We start from the raw sequence: 22,654 nt of genomic DNA, 5'->3' as shown, positions 1-22,654 counted from the left end.
TTACTGATGTACACTTGCAGTCCATCCTGAGAATCTCCACAACACAGACACTTTCTCCAAACATAAACGAACTTGTTGCCAAGAAAAAAATGTCAAACGTCCACTTCTGACAAAGTAAATTAAGAAAAAAAACTGCTAAGCCTTGGTTTGTTATTACTTTAATTTTGTTTTAATGTATGATTTTGTTTACACAAAATTAATAACAAAAAGTTTAGTTTTTTACTGTTCAATAAAAAGTTATCGGACTTAAATAATAACCTTCGGCCCGATACCTTGTGTGCGATGTGAGATTTGGCCCCCTGTGTAATTGAGTTTGACACCATTGAGCTAGAGGTAGGGGTGGATAGTGACGTCACTTTGGGACTGTAGATCACATGACAAGGTATACCCATAAGCGAATCACACAACCAAACAACCAGTATTTAACTGATGGTGTACTACCCTGTCGAAATAAAATTTTTGCTCCTTTTATCGAGCATAAAATTACTCTTTACGAAAAATATTGCAAATATTTAACAGAAATTATTTGAATTGAGAAAAAGCTTGGTGTCCTTGAAGTGCTACATAATCTTTCATACCCTGCATGGAGACGATTTTGTATGATCATTTCTATAACAGATATAAAACGAAGTTAGATGAGCAAACAATTGAAAAATATAATTCCTAATGCATAATATGGGTACATGTATCGTGGATTAATAATCCGATGTTATTTGAACTCCAGAATAACAACAGATACAGTTTCTCGGATAAGGAAATCAAGGTTTAGATATTTAAATACATAATAATAAGACATAATAAATTCACAGTAACATTTATCTCAGTTTACACAGTAAGGCGAAGGCGAATCGTTCTAGCTACAAAACAGCCTTGAATACAGTAATTATTACAATGTACACAGTCCTATACAAACAATACTTTAAAATAATAAAGAAGTACATTGTTAATTTGAGGAAAAATATTAAGACATTTTAGGCGAAAAAAATTCGCAGAAGTCCGAATTTTCTGTAATAGTGGCATGAAAATAATACAATTGACATAGAGTTTTAATGGTACGTGATATTTTATATCATTATAAAGCCTTATGCACAAAGGTTTGCTTGTTATACAAAACATCGTAGTGGCTTGTGATTAAAGCAGTGCACCAGTCAACAATTAATTGTAAATATTGAAAGTCTCAATCAAAGATCAACCTATGAAACCAACAAGAGCTAGAGATGGAAGCAAAAGCAGCTTTTCGCCATGTACAGGGAAGGAGATCGTTCTTCTTGACCATGGATGTCACTCAGTGCCAGTGTGTGAATACAAGTCGAGAGGTGTATTGAGTGCTACTTTTTACCTAGTGCAAGTTTTTGTTAGTCTTCTGACAATGTCAAACCAGCAAAAAAAAAAGATATGGAAATTTATACAATAGTTTACATTAATTTCTTAACAAAGACATTCGATTATTATTACCTTAATATAACTCCGATACTATTACTCCGATAACATAGCATAGCACTATTTAAAACAATTTCTACACGAAATTTACAAGATGAAGTAAATCTACCAGTAAATAACATCACAATCTATCACTTTACCTCGGCTAATGAAACAAGATTTAACCTAAAAACCGTCTGGCCATTGTAAAACATTCTCTGTAAGGTCAAAATACAGCAAGTTGACAAACAACAACACTGACATCTTTTTTCGAATCAAACATAGTCACAGTAAACGGACCACTCTTACTCAACCTGTGCTGCTATAAACACTTAGAGGCAACAAGAAAAAAAAAAAATTAGGTACACATTGATAATACACTGATAATCTAGCAATGATGTTAAACCAAAGAAACAGCGGAAAAACAGAAAGTACACTGGTTCCTAAAACATGCAGCGATTACATACATTTTAATTATGTGGATCAAGGAATTTTAACTTGTCTAAATGGTAATACGAATAGAATAGAATAGAATAAGCAGACATGTAAATTTTTTTCATGAATAAAACCTGTAAAACGTCCAAAGTGGAGTAATAGTTTATATTAAAGACAAAAGACAAAGATCTTTCAGGCTCGCTAATAAACAAAATCGAGTGTTGGTAAGAGATAAAGTCACCTAAATAAGTTGTAAAATTCTTCCAAACAATTACACCACTAATATTATTCTCGAATGAAAAAACTGCGAAGCTTTAGCCTGTTCTGTGATAAATACCCAGAGGCAAGGAGATAAGAAGTAAAACATAGGTACAGATTGATAATATACTGATAATCTAAAGAAACCAAAAAAAAAAATATTAGGAAAAGAGACAGTGAACTAGTTCTTAGAACAACAATTACTTAAATTTGAATAATGTGGATCAATTTTAATTTGTCTAAATGGTGACACAAAAGAAATATAATATAATCAGCACAAATGTTAGCTTTTTTCATCTCATGAACAAATCGCTTTAAACGGTCAAAGCTGGCGCCATAGTCAGTATAAAAACTAAAAAAAAAAACTTTTTGTAGGCTTGAGTTGATAAACAAAACGAAATGTCAGTAAGAGATAGAGTCACTGAAAGAAGTTGTAAAATCCTTCCTGAAAAATTGATTAAGGGTCAGTCTCTTACCAAAGCATTTATCACTTGGTCATGAGTAGGGGAGACAAGTCACAGCCTCTGTCTACATCGTTGATGTTCTTCATTCTGCACGGAGTTAGTTTCTCCTTTTGAGACTTCCTTTAGTTCGGTAAAAGGTGATCTTCTCCATGCACTGGAAAAGTAAGATGTTACGAATCATTTTCGTAAGACTCTGTGGTATAAAATTGTCTAGTTTTAAGCATTCTGGCTTAAAATATAATGTGTGGACTTACTTGTTTCTTGAGTGTTTCTATTGACCTGTACTCGGCAAACGTCCCGACAGCTCGTTCCAGCTTCTGTTCTGCCAGATCCACCAGCTCTGGAGTAAGCGAAGAGTTGTCCAGACTGTTTACATTATTTATCAGTTGTTCTTCGTTTGTTTCTTTCAGTTTTGCATTGACCTTCTGCCACGTCTGTTGAAAACCAAAAAGTTTTTGTTTCTCAGCCACTAACTGGAGAAAGAAAACCTCTCAAACATCCGCACGTTGGTATATTAAACACATGCATAAACACAGCGTCTCTTTACAAAAGCAACAATAGAATTATTAATACAATCTTTTATCACTACTGTAAGCAATAAAACTACAAAAAGTCATATCGTGATTATATTACGGTTCAGTAGTGTATGTATTTGTTTCATTTTAACTGCTGGTATCCCAAAATATGACTCTTGTGAAAACGATGAAGAAAAAAATAGATGAAATTGAGTTGTACCTGAGCAGTTTTAAATCTCACAAGGAAAATGGCAATAAAGCTTAATTTTAATCACATTTCCCGTCTTCTTGATACTCAGCCTGAACAACTACACGATGATTTCAAGGGTACACCGTATCATCCTGAAGCCTGTACATTTATGTATGTATTTATGTATATTTATGTATCTATTATGTACACCGTGTACTCACGTCAAGTTCCTCCTCGTTTTCTCCAATCAGAATAAAGGCTGCAACGATGACGTCACAGACGTGGTCTGGAGGTCTTCCCTCAGTCGCCTCGTCTTTTTTCCTGAGGGACTGCACCATCTTTTTCATTTTTTCCTGGCCTTCCTCGAACCAAGCCTGGTCCTGAGCCATTTTACTGACACAGGTGTTGTCTATTTTATTGAAGCATTCACGGAGTTCCTCCAAGTTATTACTTTTAACGGCCTTCTCCATTTCTGCACAGATAAATTGTCTACAGATACACATACCCACATCTACACAAGCTACCTGCAGAAACATCCAAATGTACCATCTACCTGAGACCCTAGCGTTATTTCTGTATGTCTATACAGTCCACACCAAAGCAAAGGATTTATATAGGTTTTAAAATACTTCTTCGTACCCTTCTGACACAATGCCACTAGAAATTTCTTGGCGTTCTCAATTTCTCCTTTGTTCTGAAGGTTTGCAACCATGGAGTTTCTGATGCTCCGATTCAGCTCAATGAAGTCTCCTTTTTGTGCAGAAACACGCAATTCCTCTATCATACGTTTGTAGCACGTTTCCTTGGATCGTATTCTTTTGTCTAACATCGGGTCTTTAATATCAGCCCTCTCGTCCCTGGAGGCAACTTTCTCTAGCATTACTGCATCATCCTTGCCAACAGAGACCCATGCATCTTCATAGAACTGTAATATTTTCTGTAAAATATATAAATTTATATTAACACAATATGCTATTCATTTTGAGTGTTCTGTAGTTTAGTTTATTGTTACAGTTACATTTACATACGGTCATGTGAAATTAAATTCGATCATATTGTTATGTTTTAAAAATACTTTGAGATCATTTCTATTAAAACTCTTATTATTATCAAGAAAAGACTATTGGGTCGATCAAAAATATCAGCGTGGTCATGGTGACAAAGAATCTCAAATCTCAGAGAATCTCACATTTATGCCACGTAGAACATAATTCTACACAAAACAAGAAATAACAGAACACAGTAATATGCGTTTCTACCATGTCTGAAAATATTCAGTACACTAGACTTCTCCTGGTACTTGATATGCATTACACAAGCATTCATAACAGAAATTTTATGACTAAATGTAATATGTAAAGAGAAACACAAAACGTAATAATAACATAAGAGCAATAACATAAATTTTCATTTTACTGGCTTCATATTCATACATGACTCATATTATTATTTATTTAACGACAGATACTATCAAACTTTTTATTATGTCTGCTCATACAGAGTACTGTTTTTTCCAAACAATACAGTAGAAAAATAAAAATTATCGTAAAAAATCTAATTTCTAATACAAGCCATGACCTACTTGTTAGTTCGAACGTAGAGACCAATTCCACAGGTCAAATTATTACATATTCTGAAATCATGATTTTCTAAGCTTTTCAGATTATAAATACTCTAACATATGAAGATAAGGTCGTCGGCTAAACAAATTATACAAATTATACACTGTTTATTATACCACGTCTTAAGCACGCGACAGCATCATTAGGAATGTCAGTATAATCTGACACGTGCATGAAATTCTAAAATAGAAATACCTTTGTGTCTTCGTCCCTGATTACTGCATTCAGTGTTTCATCGCTTGTCAGCAAGTAGTTCAGAACAGGAAAATTAAACAAATTGTTTGTAGATTGATCATTATCTTTTATGTTTTTTATGGTATCGACTTCAAGAGAATATTCCGGTGTCTGGTCGTCTGCTGGGAGTCTCGCCGTGACCGTTACTTTATCGTCTTCTCGCCCCACGATGACGTTGTCCCGAAGCTCTTCCGGTGTCCGAATGGAGTGGATCAGTCTGGCCAAAATGTCCACATAATCTTTAACCTTGAAGCGCATACAGACCTCGTCACCACTTTTGACCGGCACAACCCCTTCCGTGTGGGAAGGCTCCGACAACCCAGCTTCAGCAGCTGCTTCACCAAAGCCAAACCCGTTTGTTGGGTGGGACGGTAAGGGCTGTGTGTCTGGAGCTGAATTATCATAGACGATCTGAAATTCGACTAGGCTATAGGTTTCATCTCCATGAGCTCCCCATACTATAAATTTGTATGTTCCTGCTACTGGAAGTCTGACCAAAAATGAGTCCGTCCGCTGAGTCCGCTTTATTCTGGAAGAAAACTGTCATGTATTAAATAATTATTCTAAAAATCGTACTTCGGTAGCTATTGATAACACAATTTTTCTCTTTCAAGTGAGCTACTAACTATTGCAGAGGCTAACGTTATCTAAATAAACATCTAAAAGTTAAATCTTTGCTAGATATTTTCCAGATAATTGCCACGTTATACAACTTTCAAATAGTTGAACAATTTTATTGTATTTTCACAACTTATGCTATATAGTGACAAAAGTAGTATTTATTTCTCGACATTACTGCGCGATATTTCTTGTGAGGTTAAAAAGTATTATCCTTACATAGTTACGTAGAGTTCTGTTTGTATCTCCTGTGGAAATTTTCTTCCTGAACGACCTTCGTCGAAAAGCAACTCGTACGTCAGTTTATAACCACCTCCCTGACTAAACATGTCGATTAAACACAGTCCAGATGTGGACTTGATCACGCAGTGGAACGGGATGGTCAGCTTCCATCCAGACGAAAAATACTGTTCACATAAGTAAGGCGACTCTACGAACTTCTCTTGTGTCCATGGTTCAGTCAGCAATTGCTTTTCTTCGTCATATGGGTGACAGATGTAAATCATCTCCTCGGGGTCCGTCAGGAAAAAAAATTCGTTAAATCTGTGCTGTGTGCTACCGACATTTGCTGTGAGACTAAACAACAAATAGTAACATAATGAGAAAACTGTCAGTATAAAGTGTGATATTCTATAAGTGTAGGTGACAAAATTTTGAAATCAGTTAGAGATCAGTAAGTTTTGCATCGCGATACTCTCATTCCCAAATACATTAACTGTATGTTGTGTTTGAAAACAAAGAATGAGTATAAATTAATGGAAAACAATAAACAAGTTTTCTTGCTAATAGACTGAATGTAATCATGCAAACAAATAGCTCTTGTGTTCTTCTAAGTAGACAATTGGTATTGGTTTCAGTTTTTATCTGAACCATGGCAACGATTTTAGAGATCCGAAAGCTGCAAGATATACATCACAAAAGGCATGTGCTGAAGAATGTTTTACTTCCATTGTTCTTTTTAAATTAAATGTATATGTGAGTATTAAAAATGGGAATGCATAATAGAAAATATATGAATTTGGACTGCTAGCATTTTAAACAGAGAGCAGATATTTATAAAATATATTGGTAAGTAATTTTTTGTACTTTGCAACAGTAAAAGGAATGATAACATCAGGTTTATGTGTAATGGGAGATTCTACGAAATATGCAATGGCTTTTTCGTTTGGAATAAGACACCATTATGTTATGCTGTCCTGTTTCTCGCTATTAAAAAGCTATAAAATGAATAAAGATTCTTCCCAGTTCTAAGCAATAAATAATCTAGCAAATTGCCAAGCGACAATAAGAATAACAACAAGAATAGCCCTGTTCTAACCGCAATAACGAAATGGGTTTGTTTTATTCTTCATCCTCGTAGGTGCTTATTTTTCTATTCCTTCATATAGTAGTTTCTGTATCAAACGCTAAAGACTATACGAGCATAATTATCGTTATTTACAATTGCACATTTCTGCTGTTGCTGTTGATGTCGCTAATACTAAAGGTAGAAAGGCTATCGATGTAAGGCGGCGAGAAGAATACATGGGAATCGCCCCAAAAAAAGAAGACGCTGGCCTATGGAGACACGTCTACCTCTTCACCCTCAAAACCGAACTAAAAAATGTTAAGAGGATGACATATACCTTACACTTACTAATCTTATCCAGCTTTGAAATGTAGCGCAGTTTTATCCTTTGTTAATTTTGTCGATTTAAATAAAAAACCTGTCTATGACTTTACACGTAAATAGGAAACAAGCAAATAAAAATTACCTTGTTTTTATTGACGTTCCAGAATCCTCAACCAGCACAAAATTTTCCTTTTGGTAATCATTTAATACTACAAAGGCCCAGAAAGGAAACACGAACCGCCAGCTGTTTGCCACGTAAACAACTGCCCAGATATTTTGTCCTTTTATATCAACATCACCTGGCTCGTAGTTTGTACCTTTTGCCTTGCCGTTTACAAGAACACATGGGATTCTTGCAGCTCTGTGAAATTATTACAGTTATTAACTTATAATAGCTAGTATAATAACTGTATATTGAAAACAGTCCTTTTATGATTTTACGATGCCAGTAAATATTAATTTAGTGATACAAATGATTACCTGCACATCTTAGTGAACATTTTATCGATTAAACTATAATCTGTTGATGCCTCCTGTAGGTAATACTCTGGACTGTTGTTGTCTTCGCAGCTTCCTGTCTCTTGTCGACATCCTATGTTCTGAGCACCCAACCACACAAAAATTGTTCTTAACTTGTGTAGATCGGAGCTCAAATGACTTGTGAGGTGCTGGACAAGTTTGTCGAAACTGTCTTTTGGCGAATCGAGTTTCTGAAACACGCACAATATGAGATATTTGAGAATACGGTATAAATATTTGATATAAATTAGGATCTACTATCATGTTTTTGTTGAATCCTCTTTGACAAATAAAGCAGAGAGGTTGTTGATAAATAGTTTTTGTGACATGTTTCTATACACTGTCATCAGAACAAGTACTCAAATTAAGTTGTTATGAGCAGCAGGCTATTAAACCACATCCCAGGGAACTATGCATTTTTGCAATTGGGGCAACTGCTCTCTTCGTGTTTTGTTGTTTCATTCGACTGGTAGTAAGTGTGTGAATTCAATCTTAGACCCTCCCATAGACCGGTTTTTTGTTAATTTCTCAAAGAGATACAGCTACAATGTATCGTAGTGCAGCTAGAGTGTGTATTACTTCTGTTTTTCCTGTCTTCTATCTATATTTTGGACATTCAGACAGGAGTAGGGAGAACGCTGTACCGAGCAACAACTCTCTAAAGCTTATGCCAGCCTGTGAAGTGAGGAAATCAGTAAAAGTTTGGAAGTACATTACTTTGTTGATCACAAAAGAAAATTAAAGTGACCATGTATGTTTCAGTATTGTACGTTAGAACTATCTTCTGTAGCTATTAATAGCAATGATTCTTATTTATACCGCCCGAGCGTCCTTGTCCACTTGAGTGAAGTCTACATCTCGAAGTAGGTCCTCCTTGAGGGTCTCCGGTGGACATAGAGGAGGGTACCAGTCCTCGAGCTCCCATAGCTCCTGATCCTTTAGACAGAGATATTAAGAAAACCTTAGCGAAATATAAACAATTCGCCTTCTTTTATACAGGTTGAGATCTAGCCGGCGAGAATTTTCTTCACTTATCTCTCATATTTGGCATTAAACGTCTAATGTCTTCTCAACTGTACCTTTGTAGACACGTATTTGTATTTGCTTTTAATTTGTTGTTGTATCACTTATCAATGAAGGTTTTATTTAATACCGTCTTTTTCTCATTTTCATCTTCTTTGTCGTGTTTCCTCCACATCACTTTTGTCAGCATGGGAAATTATATCACAACAAACGACACGGTGCCCCATTTCGCAAGAAATAAAGTAGTCACATTTGGACTCTCTACTACTCACTGAATTTTTCATTTCTGAGAAGATCAACTGGCCGGGGTACGATGAAATTTTAAAAAAGAGGATACTTATCATAAATTGCTTTTGGAAGCACAAAAGTATCATTAAAGTGGAAAAACAATTGAGAAAAAGATCCACCAAAGCGAGGCGTCATTGTGTTGAATTTAATATTTAACTATTCATCATGTCAAAAAAAATTCCGCGTTTGTTATTTGAGCGGTGAGTACACTTTTAGGACACCCTATATTTCAGTATTGTAAAAAGATATTATATTCACAAATATCTTTCAGGCTAAAGAAGAGATTCAAGCACTTGATCCAATATTTGCAAATGGAACTCAGGATCCTCCATGAAGATAGCATGGTTCGATCAATTTACTGTGGTTGTAGTATAATGTTGAGATTTGATGTTAAGTTCATGATTTTCCTTGCACACATATATATACTGCTTTATGGGCTTCACCCCACACACCCCACACACCCCACACACTCCTACACACACACGAATCTGCACACGCGCGCACGCACACACACAAACACACTTTTTCACAAATATATCAATATTCACGGTATAATTATTAAACGTATAAAAATAATGAAGTCACATGACGTCTGACCTGATTCATCTGTGAAGTATGAGTAAACAAGAACTCTCAAACTTTTTATACTTCCGCCAGTGGCTTCCAGAAATATGGCTGAACTGTCATCAGAAAATAAATCTTTGTTAATAATAATCATTCTTCACTTAAATTGTTTCCTGTAAAATTCTACTTTACTCAGGGTGTACTGGAGGACGTTTGCTGCTCTATACGGGTATCAAACCGTCGTTGCATTGGGTTCGGACTCCATTGCTCTACCTTATCGGGTTTACTAACATGTCGAATTTCGTGTGCACAGCAGACGGGATAAGATCATCTTGCAGCGATTTATTCTGTTTAAATAGGTATGTGTAGAACGAATACTTGTTACAAAAAAGAAATAAATGTAACTAATGACTGAAAGAACAGTACTTACTTGAATTTACCCAGAAGTAGCGAGATGTTTTTCATTCAGAAGCCTTATATAGCTGCAGATAAAAGTAGGTCATCTGTATCTGTTCACACAGTTGAACAGGCGTGGAGTGGGTGGTTGGTCATCAGTGAAAAAGTCCCAGTTCCTAGAAACCGGTATTTAAACTACTATTTAAGCGCGATACACCAGAGATGGTTCACCGTGGGCAGAGTGGTAAGTACATTCTCACATTCTCACTACACCAATTTTAGTTTTTATTTGTGCAATTCTTTTGTGGTGTGTGATTACTCAAAGTAGTTTTTTTGCCGTTTGTTAACCTAAATTTCAGTAACACGAGAATTCTTAGCATCGAATAGCTTTGTAGTTAGTCAATGAAATTTATATAGAAAAGTGTCTTTATTTTTGCATTTAAAACTGATTATATAATTTTAACCGTACAGTATGTATGTTTTTTACATACACTATTCAATTAATGTATAATTAGTTACATCATTTCATTAAAAAAGTAGTAGCGATTCATGTGTTGCCATCTCTACAGTCTTCAGAAAATCTTACAGTTGTGCTCACATTCCTATGTTTCTGGTAGATATAACTTTTATTGGTTTTTTCTCATTTTTTTGAAAGAAAGTGTTATATGTATAATTAGTTGCATCATTTCATTAAAAAAGTAGTAGCGATTCATGTGTTGCCATCTCTACAGTCTTCAGAAAATCTTACAGTTGTGCTCACATTCCTATGTTTCTGGTAGATATAACTTTTATTGGTTTTTTCTCATTTTTTTGAAAGAAAGTGTTATATGTATAATTAGTTACATCATTTCATTAAAAAAGTAGTAGCGATTCATGTGTTGCCATCTCTACAGTCTTCAGAACATCTTACAGTTGTGCTCACATTCCTATGTTTCTGGTAGATATAACTTTTATTGGTTTTTTCTCATTTTTTTGAAAGAAAGTGTTATATGTATAATTAGTTACATCATTTCATTAAAAAAGTAGTAGCGATTCATGTGTTGCCATCTCTACAGTCTTCAGAACATCTTACAGTTGTGCTCACATTCCTATGTTTCTGGTAGATATAACTTTCATTGGTTTTTTTCTCATTTTTTTGAAAGAAAGTGTTATAAGTCTAATCATATAATATTTATCGTAGGTTTATGCGGGACACATGCAACAATCACGAGTGAATTAGTTGCTATAGTTATGGCAGTATCACTTAAAGTATCCCTTCTGGGTTCCTCGGAGGACCTCCCTTAGTAAAATACTCACATCTGCATTTTATATTATCAGTGATGGACTACAACAAATCTCTGTTTCCTGGTTTTAGAAGTTGTTAGCTTGATAAACTTCAGTAAACTCAAAATAATGCTGTTGGCATTGTGCTCTGTAATCAGAAGCATCTTTGCTCCATCCTCCGTTGACTGCATTGGCTGCCTGCGATACATTCTAACCCATCGTGAAAGCAACAAGAATGTGAGTTATAAATAAATCGTTTTTTCTTAGAACTAAATATCATTAAAACGATAAAGTGTTTCATGTAATATAACATGTCAATGTTCTTATTGACTGAAAGAACCATTATATACAAAACAAGTCTTAGGTGTCCTTAAGCTAAAACATTTGTCGTTTACAGCAAACATTACAATGCTATGAAGATGTGTATGTTTCTGATGAAAAGATTACTCTAGGCTGGTAGAAAGGAATAGAGTCGCGTCAAGATGGCTGACACTGAAGTCCTGACAACACAACAAGGACTGCCAGAGAGGGAAGAAAGGTACAGATACTTGGATCAGCTAAATCGTGCACTCTCAGAAATAAAGTCTAAAGACAGAGGAGAAATAGAGGAGAAGAAGAAAGAAATTCTGGCATTTTGTAAGCAAGGTAGGAAAATTAAATGCTAAGTGTAAATATTTTTTTTTCGTTTTTATATTGTGCGTCTAAAAAAGACTGAGAACACTTGTGGATACCACATGGAAATATTTCAAATGTGAGTATTATTTGTGTACACATCTTTCTGTCAGAAATGGAAAAGACGATTTGCAATCAAGATCATCAAGAGATCGGAGACTGGCTGAATAAAATAGCCGAGACTGGTGTCAATAGAGAGGCAAGGGAAAAGGCTTGGTTCAAGTATGCCCAGGAGGTATATTGGGATCTGGAAAAGTCCAACAGCAACAACAACAAGAAGGTGAAGTTGCAAACGGATGACATGTTAGGTATTTTCAAGTCTCCCAAAGAAGTCCTCTTTACTAGTTTCATCCTGCTGGGAGAAAAACAATCCAATGAAAATTTAATATATAACGTTAATGTCTTAGAAAGAAAATATCCCAGAACTAGCTTAAAGTTACTGTTGACATTTGTTTACATCCAGAAGCCATGACAATCGAAAAGCAACTTGGTGAGTGAATAGAACAGACTTTGAGCTTAAACAATATGTTGTAATCTCAAACTGGCTAAAATGTAAAATTTTTGACAATTTTATGGCCGGTGTTGGGCCTTATGTAATAAAATTCCCAAAGAAACTTTCTAAAAATATTCAAAACAAAGTATTTTGGTTTATTCGTAGCTAATAGACTATGGAAAATCTGATGTATGACTTAAAGTCCAGAGATAGTAAATAATAGAATATAGATAATCATCTTTAAGTGTAAAAGTAAAGAGATGATACAATCCGGATATCGATATGCATTCTCTCCTTCCTCCAAATTTTATCTAACGTAAAGGGGTGGGATGTGCACCCGGATGTGTGAGTGTGAACAACAGCACAGTGACCAACTGACTGTCGTTGTACCAAGATATTATCAGATCTGAAAACAAGTTATTCAAGCTTATCCGTCACTGTCAAACAATCATTTTCTTCAAAGACAGAAAGACAGCCCACGCATAGAACAAACTAGTTTCCCCAAAATGGGTATGGTATGATATGATATGATGTGGCTTACTTTATGACTTCTGCGCAGCATTCGTCCACCCTGTCATGTAAGCTCCCCTGTTAGTGGATGTATTTTTTTGTCTAAGTAAAATAGCAATGTAAGGTATATAGACCCATGTAGTTCTCGAGGACCATCCCTACAAATATCACATTACACAAAGAAAGGTCATTGTTGTGACATGATATTTTGACACAGATACCCCTAAAGGTCCCAGCTCGCCTCTGGCTAAGTTTACATCAAGTTTGTATACCCATGTACACTTCTGACGCCAGTGTTAAGGATCTCTTTCGGTTCAAGAGGGTTGAGGACCGTGTGATGTAGTTCCGTCCAGCGTTTGTTGTCAAGTGCCAAACGCAATAACCAAGTCTCCCAGTATGACAGTACTGAAGCTAGGATTTAGCTGTCATCTTTAGCTACCTTTGTGAGACCCTGTTCGCACGTTGTTTTCATCTGTAACGGATAGTAAGGCAGAGGTTGACACGGAAAATTCGGGTGAAAGAAAATTCGGTCGAAAGAAGTTTCAGTAGAGGACAGGAGTAGTGTGGTCACTTTGCTGTAACATGATAGGGGGCATGGGGAATCAGATTTTGTGCTTTTTTTAGTGATCAGGGGGATGCTGGGTAACATGAAAAGGGGCATTTATAACAACGTTGACACAGTACAAGTGGAAATTTTCTTTTGTTGGATAGGCTATCCTCATGGCTTGTGAAATGAGAAAAAATTTGCTCTACATTCCCCCTCTTGGTGTATGTAGCAGGAAGGAATTCTAGTCAGCTTGAACTGGAGATACGGGTATCTTTTTACCAATCTCAATGTTAATAGGGGTGTGGATGGAGAGGAGACACTGTGGCAGGTCACGAATTCGCCCACGGTCAACCAACAGGACAGCCACGTGTGTTTTCGGTAGCGGAGAGTTCGTAAGACCTAAAGGTGAAAGGTCATCTTCGAAGAGATGTGTCTCTCTCTCACACTATTGCCTAGAAATCGGCATCATTTGGGGTATTTTTTTGTAGCGGCTGTTGGTGAGGCCAGAATCTTTCGTGTTGGTGTCCGCAAGTGTGTGGACGAGTGCCATTAAAGGCGGACTCAAAGCGATTTACTAAAAAGGAAAACACACAAACATAATAAAAACACTTTTGTCACACAGATGATGGCGGTCAAGTAGCCTGAGTACGTTGCCGGTATTTAAATAAGTTGTAGTGAAGCTCAACACAATAACACCTGTACTATTTATAAAATCTGAGGCTAAATCAGTTTTCTTGGGAGTACTGTGGAAGTCTTCTGTTGCTGCTACAGGAGTTCATCCACCTAGCGGAATTACTCTGTTTTACTATTACTATCTGAATTACTTTACGAGCGGACTAAAAGACTTGTAGGAGAAAACCTGGTTCATCAAGGTTAAATAAAAATAATATTTACCATGTTATTTGTGAAACAAAAGTGATGACATTTGTTTAGAATGATCATTATCAACAGCAAATGATTTTCTGATGTCAGAAAAGCCATATTTCTGGAAGACGCTTACCAAAGTGGGAAGAATTGATCACCCGAATTTCTCAAATGATTAAGGTCAGACGTCATGCCACTTTCCTATTTTTATACACATATTATTTCTAGAGTGTCTGCTTATATTTGTGAAAAATTGTGCTTTTGTCTGTTTCTGTGTTGATGTCTCGGTAAAGTAGTATTTTGATTACACAACCTTCACGATAAGTAATACTCATATTACAACTGATTAAATTTAGATAGCAATACTGCAGATAGGTGTACGGTAGATATTACACATTAATTACAAGCAAAACATGAGAGGTATGTGAAGAAAATTGCTTATGGGGTAGATGTGCTCAAGACAAGAGTAGTTTATATTATATTGAGGTTTTTCTGGTCTCCCTGTCTAAGGATAAGAAGCTATGGGAGCCCAAAGTTGGGTACCCACCCCTATGTCCGCCGAAGACCCTCAAGGAGGACCTACTCCGAGATGTAGACTTCACTGAGGTGGACAAGGACGCTCGGGCGGTACGAAAAAGAAACATTACTATTAATAGCTATGGAGGATAGTTAGTACCTGCAATACTGGAAAACTCGCGATTCGTTGTCCAAAAGGGTACAGTAATAGCAAAATGTTTTTGCCCTTCTTCTATCAAATGTTTACACTGTCCTCTTGAATACCTCATTTTGTGCGTGTTTCAGAAACTCAATTCACCAAAGGACAGTTTCGACAAACTTGTCCAGCACCTCACCAGTCATTTAAGCTCCGATCTACACAAGTTAAGAGCCATTTTTGTGTGGATGGGCGCTCAGAAGATAGGATTTCGACAACAGGAAAGCAACTGCAAAGATAAGAACAGTCCAGAATACTACCTACAGGAGGCATCGAAAAACAGCAGGTTAATTGACATAATGTTCGCCAGGATGTGTAGGTAAGTAATATATATTCTCATCATAAAATACATAAAAAGAAACGTCCGCAATGCAGATATCATGCTGGCTCTTTCTAAGGTGCTAATAATGTTGATAATTGCACTCATTTTCAGAGCTGCAAGAATCCCATGTGTTCTTGTGAACGGAAAGGCAAAAGGTACAAACTACGAGCCAGGTAATGTTGATAGCGAAGGAGAATATACCTGGGCAGTTGTTTACGTGGCCGACAGCTGGCGATTCGTGTTTTCTCTCGCTGCCTTCGTAGCAGTACATGGGTACCAAAGTGAACACTTATTCTTGGTTGAGGAGTCTGGAGAGCAAATAATAGCAAGGTAATTTATTTTTCAGTTGTTTACTTTTTATGTGTAATTTTGTAGGCGCCTGTTTACATTCGCAATTTAAAAATGAATAAAACTGCTTAAGCTGTGCCGAGGCACGGTGTTCTTTTTCTTATATCCTTGGAACATGCGTGTTGATGATCGGTGTACTCGTGTTAACATCAGGTACATGGGCTTATTGAAGATTTAATATTGGTTAAGTTCTTGTTCCATTTACTAGAGATGATCAGTGTATGTATATAAATAAAAGATGTTTGTTGTTGTTTAGGCTCCCAGCAAATGTCGGTACCAAGATGTCCAGTTTTGACGAATTTTATTTCCTGACTGACCCTGAGGTGATGAATTATTTCTGTCACCCATATGATGAAGACAAGCAGCTGGTGACTGAACCATGGACAGAAGAGGAATTCTTTGACTCGCCTTTCTTTAGTAAATCTTATTTCTCATCTGCATGGAAGCTAATCAGCCCATGGACGTGCGTAATCAAGACCACAACAGGATGGTGTTTGATTGACATGTTCAATCCAGGACCTGGTTATAAACTTAAATACAGATTATTCTCCGGAGAAATTGTGGAAACGGATCGCTGCGTAACTATGTAAGGACAATGTTTTTTAACCTCATAATAAAATATCGCAGAGTGCAGAAGAAAATAAATATACACTGTATGTTCTGTCAACAGATACGAGCAGCAAAAATTACAAAAAGACACTAAACTATTTTGCCCATCTATAATGAGCAAAATGTTGCACATTTTGGCACATAACTGGCAAATTTTTAAGTTTTTATATTTTTATTTAAATAATGTCAGCCTTTTAAAGAATTAGTCTCGAACTTGAAACAAATGTGTGACCGATAATTACATAAATAATTTTTTTTCGGTTTATTTTAAAATGGCAATGTTCTTTCAGATTAAAGCGGACTCAGCAGAGGGAATCATTTCTGGTCAGACTTCCAGAGACTGGAAAATACAAATTTGAAGTGTTGGAAGTTCATGGAGTTGGAGAAATTAGCCTAGTCACATTCCAGATCGTTTATGATGATGCGTCTTCAAAGACACGGCCCTTGCCGTCCAACCCAGAAAACGGGTTTGGCTTCGGTGAAGCAGCTGCTGAAGCTGGATTGTCGGAGCCTTCCCACACGGAAGGGGTTGTGCCGGTGAAAAGTGGTGACGAGATCAGCATCCACTTCAAGGTTAAAGATGATGTGGACATTTCGGCCAGACTTGTCCACTTCAGCAGGGAATCAGAAAAACTTCGTGACAACATCACCGTAAACCGAGAAAACAAAAATGTAACAATTATTGCAAGACTGCCCGCAGACGACCCGAAACCAGAATATTCCCTTGAAGTTGATACTTCAAAAAATATTAAAGGAACAGACTACTCGATAAAAGAACTACCTGCTCTTAATTACCTTCTGACAAGCGATGAAACACTGAGTACAGTCATCACGGACAAAGACAGAAAGGTATTTCTATTTTAGCAATTCATTTATGTTTCAGATTCTGTTTCCAAATAGTGCTTTCACCACTGGATCATTTGCACGTTCAGGTATTTATGGATGAAAAACACCTTAAATCAGACTGTCAGAATAATTAATAGTTTGACCCTTGGAGTTGATTACAGAGACAATAATGTATGTTTAGGCTATTTTTATAAAACTATTTAGTAAAAACTGTAGTCTGTGTAGGTATATAATCACACGTATAATTTTATTAGAAAGAAGTCGTAAAATACAATGATTCTTATATGAATATGAAGTTAATGAAAATTAAAAATCACGTGTATCGTCTTAGTATGAATTTTTTTTCAGGAACATTTACAGCACTATGAAGATGCATGGGTCTCTGTTGGCAATGATGATGCAGGAATACTGGAGAAAGCTGCCTCTATGCTCAAGATGGCTGGTATTAATGATCCAATATTAACCCAAAAAATACGAAACAAGCAAACCTGCTACAAAAACATGCTTGAGGAAATGCTCACTTCCGCAAGGGAAAGAAATTTGGATCGTCTGAATAAAGATCTCAAAACCTGCATTGCTGCAAACCTGCAAAACAGAGGAGACATAGAAAACTCCAAGAAAGTACTAATTGCCTTGTGTGAGGAAGGTAGGAAACAGTTATTTTAAAGTTAAATAAATATTTTTGGTGGAAAGTTTCCGTAAACAGATATCATACTAGGGATTTACGAAGTTGGTACACGTGGCTGTTTCTCCAGCGAGATTGTATGAGTGGATGTGGGTACATGTATCGTTTTACAATGTATATGTGCAGAAATGGAAAAGGCTGTTAAAGGAAACAAACTGGAAGAACTCCGTGAGTGCATAAAGAAAATAGAGAATACCTGTGTGGGGGCAGTGGTACAGGAGCAGGCTTGGTTCAAAGAGGTCCAGAAGGACATTAAAAGGAGGACGCTGTCCGTAAGGGAACAGGACGAGGCGAATGTGAGAAGACCTCCAGGCCATGTCATGGACGTCATCGTTGCAGCCTTCATTTTGATTGGAGAAAAAGAGGAAAACCTTGACGTGAGTAATAATAATAATAATGAGTATTTGTAATGTGCAGCACCACTAAGATAGATCACATTCGCTGTGCAAACTAGTTATAATAAATAAACATATGGTTGACGGTCAGATACATACCTGTAAGTAGTTTACATATAAATGTCAGAGTAACTTTAAAAGTAAAATTAGATAATCCGTAAAAAAAGTTGTCAACAAACAGCTTGCTATGTGCCCAGTAGCACCGAAGAAGCAAATACATATATAACTGTGATGTAACGGTGCGTGACTGTAGAGGGATGGGCCTCACTCGCCCTTAGGGGAAAGGGGTCACTCTGGCTGGCTCGCTCTGCCCTCTTTCACCCTCACCTCTCGTCCGCCCGTTCACACGTCCGCACGCGTCCTGACTAGCAGTCACACCCGCGTGCGCAAACACTCAACTGACACGACAGTGTACACGTAAAAGATTATAATTAAAACAAAAGCAAATTAGGTTGACAAGAAGACAATTAAACAACAATGAATTGAGAAAATAATATGATCTTACGTATCTGCACGTATCTGCACATAAGTCCGGACACGCGGTCCGTCCCTGACACACAATTCACAGTCTTGGAATAATATCGTACTGATAGTCCCACTCGACTGCTTCGCCCGTTGCTCCCTGAAGATGGGTGTAGCTGACTGCGTACACCTGGGCTTCTAGGCGATTCCTTGTCACTGTCCCGCCACGGTTGCTCCAGGCAACGGATGCAGCGACGATACTCGTAGTAGAGCTGACTCCTGAACTGGAAGTCGTTATTTCCTGAAGACGGGTGCAGCTGCCTGCATACACCCGGTCTCGTAGATTATTCCTTGTCACTGTCCCACCACAGTTGCCCCAGGCAATGGGTGCAGCGACGATTCTCGTAGTAGAGATGACTGTAGGCTGTTCTGTAGGTAACCACCTGGACCGGTGGCACGGTGGGGTCTGCCAACCGCTGCCTCGCACGTCTTGCTGCCGGACACAGTAAATTCCCTCGCTTGTCGTTGGGAGAATTAACCCTTGGTTACAGCGCACACCTTCCTCTCTACTCCACCAGATCACAAGTGCCAGCAGGTAGTGATACGTTCTGACTGAACGGGCTTCCCTATTTCAGACCTGCTGCCTGCGACTGACAATCACTCAGAGACTGTGTCTCTGCTGGAACACGAGGGGAAAAGCCCCGACTAACCCTCTAACCCTAACTATATACTACGAGGCCACGTGGCTACTCGCCACCCCTCATCCCCGGCCCTAACGCTATCTCTCTAGTACTAAGGCCACTACTGACCACCGCGCTATTCTCTACTACTACATCATACACCCCCTTATCCTGGGCCTATATCACCTCCATCAATCAAGGTGACCTGTCACATCAATGAAAACGAACAGAGAGGCTTCCCTCCACTGTCCGCTTTCATGGACTGCGGCCCACCTGTAATTATCTACACCCGCTTACCCTGGCCTCGATCGCCTCTATCACTCACGGCGATCTTTCAAGTAGAAACGGACAGAAAGGCTTCCTCTCGCTGTCCGCTTCCATTGACCACGGCCCCCCTATAATTATGTATACCCGCTTCAGCTGCTGTTCTGGCCTTGAACCAGGCTGGTTCATGACAATAACATTATATTTAACACAGAACAGGAAGGATAATGTCACGGCAGTGTGTTCAACTCGTACCAACATGTGGATGTTTTTAAAGTTTTCTATGATACAGTTCACGTTTGAGCAACATTACTACAGTATTTGGAATTTCAGAGTTGGCAGAAGGTCGTTGCAAGACTGAAGGAAACGAACGAAAAAGAATTGCAGAAAAAAGTAAACAGTTATACGACTGATTATCTGAATCAACAGCGGGTGAACCTGGCAAAAAAGAAGTTGGATCGAGCTGAGGGAACGTTTGCCGATTACAGGTCAATAGAAACACTCAAGAAAAGGGTAAGTCTGCAAACTGTATTTACTAACCGAATTAACTAATATTTTGTACCCCACAGTCATACAGAATTACTGTTCTATGGAGGTAACATTTACATTTATAAGGGCTGATTTTTTTTCAGTGCTGGGACAAGATCCGCTCTTACGAAACTGTAGGGAGGCTCAAGAAGACTACTAACGCCGTGGAAATGAAGAATATCAACTGTCCAGCAAGAGGGTGCAACATATCTCTCATACTCATGAAGAAGTGATACGTATGTTTATATTTGACTGACTGTTAATGAATTATTCAGTAAGAATTTTACAACTTATTTCACTGACTCTGTACTTTACTGACATTTCATATAGTTGGTCAGCACGAGCCTATAACGACGTTTGTTAAAAATATTCATTGAAAAGAAATAAAGTCTTCACGTATTAAAATTTTGTATTTATGTCACCATCAATCTTAAATGTATTCTATAGCTGTTCTATAGTCTGCGTTGAAATAAACAATATTTCTCTTTATATTTATCTGCAATGGAGTTTTTGTTTAATTAGTTTAAGCGACACACAGGACACTGATCCTTTAAAAAATCTGTCCTTCGTGTTCTTGCTGAGCGCAGTCTCGACATAAACACACAGAGCCAATGATGGAGAGGAACACCACTATAACATATGAGAAGCAAAAACAAAAACATATAAAGAAAAATGTCTGATAATGTTACAGACTGTTGCTAGGGAGCGTTAGGTAGGTGGCAACAAAGCAAAACAAAACGACACAACACTTGATTTATTCACAAAGACAGGTAGACTGGTGTGCACGCTGGTAGGGTGGGAGGTCCTGACTGGCGAGTGCATAAGAACCGTTGGCGAACTTGCACAATAAACCACTCCACGCCTACGTGTGTGACGGGACACTACGCTCCACGAAGACTGACAGAAAGTATTCTTTCACACAGAGATTAGCTTTCTGTGAACATTATCCTCAGCTCTAAGTTAAACTTCCTGATGTCTCTTTTTGTTTGTTTTTTCTCTAAAGTCTTGTACAGAAGTTTTTAAAATGCTTTTTTAGCACGAGTGTGAAAATTCGTCAACAGAGATGGTCTCGTCCAAGTAGTTCAAGCGGTGTGTAAGTCGGAACACCAAGATAAAATTTGAATAAATAATAATCCTGGCAAAAGGATCAATTGGTAATTACAGAACTGATCCCCTAACATAAACTACATTTTCATCACCCTTGCCCATAGAAACATTGTCCAGTTATTTTGATTATCACAATCCTAACCAAATCTGAGAGATTTACATGAAATCACTATACTTTTCCTTGTGAACCATTATTTCATCATTTCTTAGAACCTAGCTTACGTTTGTGTCTAGTTCTCTAGCTAACCCGACTTTACTATGAAGGACTTCAGGAAACATGTTTACATGAAAATCATCTGAATAAAGCTTTAGCCAAAAATTGACTATGATGAACAGAAAAACAGAATACAATTATTTGTTGACAGATTATATTTATTTGCAAATATGAAAATATTGAAGTGATTCTATAAATTTAATAATGTTTTATTCATATAAATAATATCAAGTAGCATATTTACATGTCCTTTTTAAACCATTGTACAAGTTAAATTACAGATGTTTCTACCTGGTAAAGTATATATCGAGAGAGACTTGTTTTAAGAATCAATGTGGCGATACGCCTAAGTGTTTTACTTTTGTACTGTCTACTACTGAACTTGTGTTCATGTTAATTTTATCTACTAAAATGATACTGGCTGTTCCAATAAAAAAAATCTACTATGCAAACCAAGTTTCTAACCCTCTGTGTGTATATGTGTGCGTTCATTCGTGAGTTTGTGTGTGAGAGTGAGATCCAAGAAATCTGAAATGTAAACAATTCAGCGTATTGAGAGCGTGGCCGCGCGGCAGTCGTACACCAATGTAATAACTTTTTTTAAAATCTTGTCCTAAATTCCACATATCTCAACGTCTGTTGCCCAGCCGCCATTCCCACTGATATGTAATCCTGAAGAGACGGACGGGTGGGATTGTCGTAACCGTCGGGTGTAGAGATAGTCTCGGTCTCAGCCTGGGTAACTTTTTATTGTTTTTGATTACTTTTCACTGCTTTTTTACTGATGTGTCAGAAAACAATATCAAAGCCTTGCACTCACAAATGCCATGTGTCAAGACAGCACTGTGGTCTTTCTGGCTGAGGTGAAGGAGGAGGTATGAAGTGCTGGAGCTGCGGACGGGGTAGGTAGTGCGATCTCCCGACACCCTGCGGATTTCTTGTCACAATGTCATTGTACCCCAATGGTTCATGCTGC

General features: G+C 37.5%; 2 protein-coding genes across 10 annotated transcripts; one reads left to right on the top strand and one right to left on the bottom strand.

The window, feature by feature from the left end:
* Nucleotides 1–642: 642 nt before the first annotated feature.
* LOC112574780 (hillarin-like) lies at nt 643–10,278 on the bottom strand. 3 transcript variants are annotated; one of them, XM_025256055.1, is made up of 11 exons: nt 10,192–10,278; nt 9,795–9,877; nt 8,706–8,822; nt 7,848–8,077; nt 7,510–7,728; nt 5,975–6,331; nt 5,099–5,666; nt 3,921–4,218; nt 3,503–3,753; nt 2,831–3,010; nt 643–2,730 (listed from the first exon to the last, which is right to left on the bottom strand). In XM_025256055.1, exons 2-11 carry the CDS (start codon nt 9,801–9,803, stop codon nt 2,674–2,676), a joined length of 2,286 nt encoding a protein of 761 aa, XP_025111840.1. In that variant the 5' UTR covers nt 9,804–9,877; nt 10,192–10,278; the 3' UTR covers nt 643–2,673. The 3 variants fall into 3 exon arrangements, with proteins under 3 accessions (XP_025111840.1, XP_025111839.1, XP_025111842.1); XM_025256054.1 differs by lacking the exon at nt 10,192–10,278 and having other exon boundaries at nt 9,795–9,928; XM_025256057.1 differs by lacking the exons at nt 7,510–7,728; nt 10,192–10,278 and having other exon boundaries at nt 9,795–9,928.
* Nucleotides 10,002–22,121, top strand: LOC112574770 (hillarin-like). Of its 7 annotated transcripts, none has more exons than XM_025256029.1 (15): nt 10,002–10,120; nt 10,283–10,401; nt 11,579–11,657; nt 11,863–12,065; nt 12,206–12,372; nt 14,615–14,686; nt 15,017–15,133; nt 15,308–15,537; nt 15,652–15,870; nt 16,145–16,474; nt 16,788–17,346; nt 17,692–17,989; nt 18,155–18,405; nt 20,163–20,339; nt 20,459–22,121. In XM_025256029.1, exons 4-15 carry the CDS (start codon nt 11,903–11,905, stop codon nt 20,588–20,590), a joined length of 2,715 nt encoding a protein of 904 aa, XP_025111814.1. In that variant the 5' UTR covers nt 10,002–10,120; nt 10,283–10,401; nt 11,579–11,657; nt 11,863–11,902; the 3' UTR covers nt 20,591–22,121. The 7 variants fall into 7 exon arrangements, with proteins under 7 accessions (XP_025111814.1, XP_025111813.1, XP_025111816.1 ...); XM_025256028.1 differs by having other exon boundaries at nt 10,003–10,120; nt 11,582–11,657; nt 20,163–20,342; nt 20,462–22,121; XM_025256031.1 differs by having other exon boundaries at nt 10,003–10,120; nt 12,206–12,367; nt 14,613–14,686; nt 20,163–20,342; nt 20,462–22,121.
* The last annotated feature ends 533 nt before the right edge of the window (nt 22,122–22,654 follow it).

This window comes from Pomacea canaliculata, linkage group LG11 (genome assembly GCF_003073045.1).
Source record: "Pomacea canaliculata isolate SZHN2017 linkage group LG11, ASM307304v1, whole genome shotgun sequence".
In the NCBI taxonomy this organism is placed as follows: domain Eukaryota; kingdom Metazoa; phylum Mollusca; class Gastropoda; order Architaenioglossa; family Ampullariidae; genus Pomacea; species Pomacea canaliculata.
Note: the sequence above shows the minus strand (reverse complement) of the source record. Positions and strands in the feature narration are given on the sequence as shown.

What these genes read in the sequence shown, in the direction of transcription:
- LOC112574780 (XM_025256055.1), bottom strand. An exon ending in TCAGGGACGAAGACACAAAG is followed by an intron (nt 4,219 to 5,098) that starts GTATTTCTATTT and finishes TATATTTTACAG; the next exon opens with AAAATATTACAGTTCTATGA. An exon ending in AGTGGCATTGTGTCAGAAGG is followed by an intron (nt 3,754 to 3,920) that starts GTACGAAGAAGT and finishes TTATCTGTGCAG; the next exon opens with AAATGGAGAAGGCCGTTAAA.
- LOC112574770 (XM_025256029.1), top strand. Translation starts at nt 11,903, where the DNA reads ATGGCTGACACTGAAGTCCTGACAACACAACAAGGACTGCCAGAGAGG. An exon ending in ACGGATCGCTGCGTAACTAT is followed by an intron (nt 16,475 to 16,787) that starts GTAAGGACAATG and finishes ATGTTCTTTCAG; the next exon opens with ATTAAAGCGGACTCAGCAGA. An exon ending in AAAAAGAGGAAAACCTTGAC is followed by an intron (nt 18,406 to 20,162) that starts GTGAGTAATAAT and finishes TTGGAATTTCAG; the next exon opens with AGTTGGCAGAAGGTCGTTGC.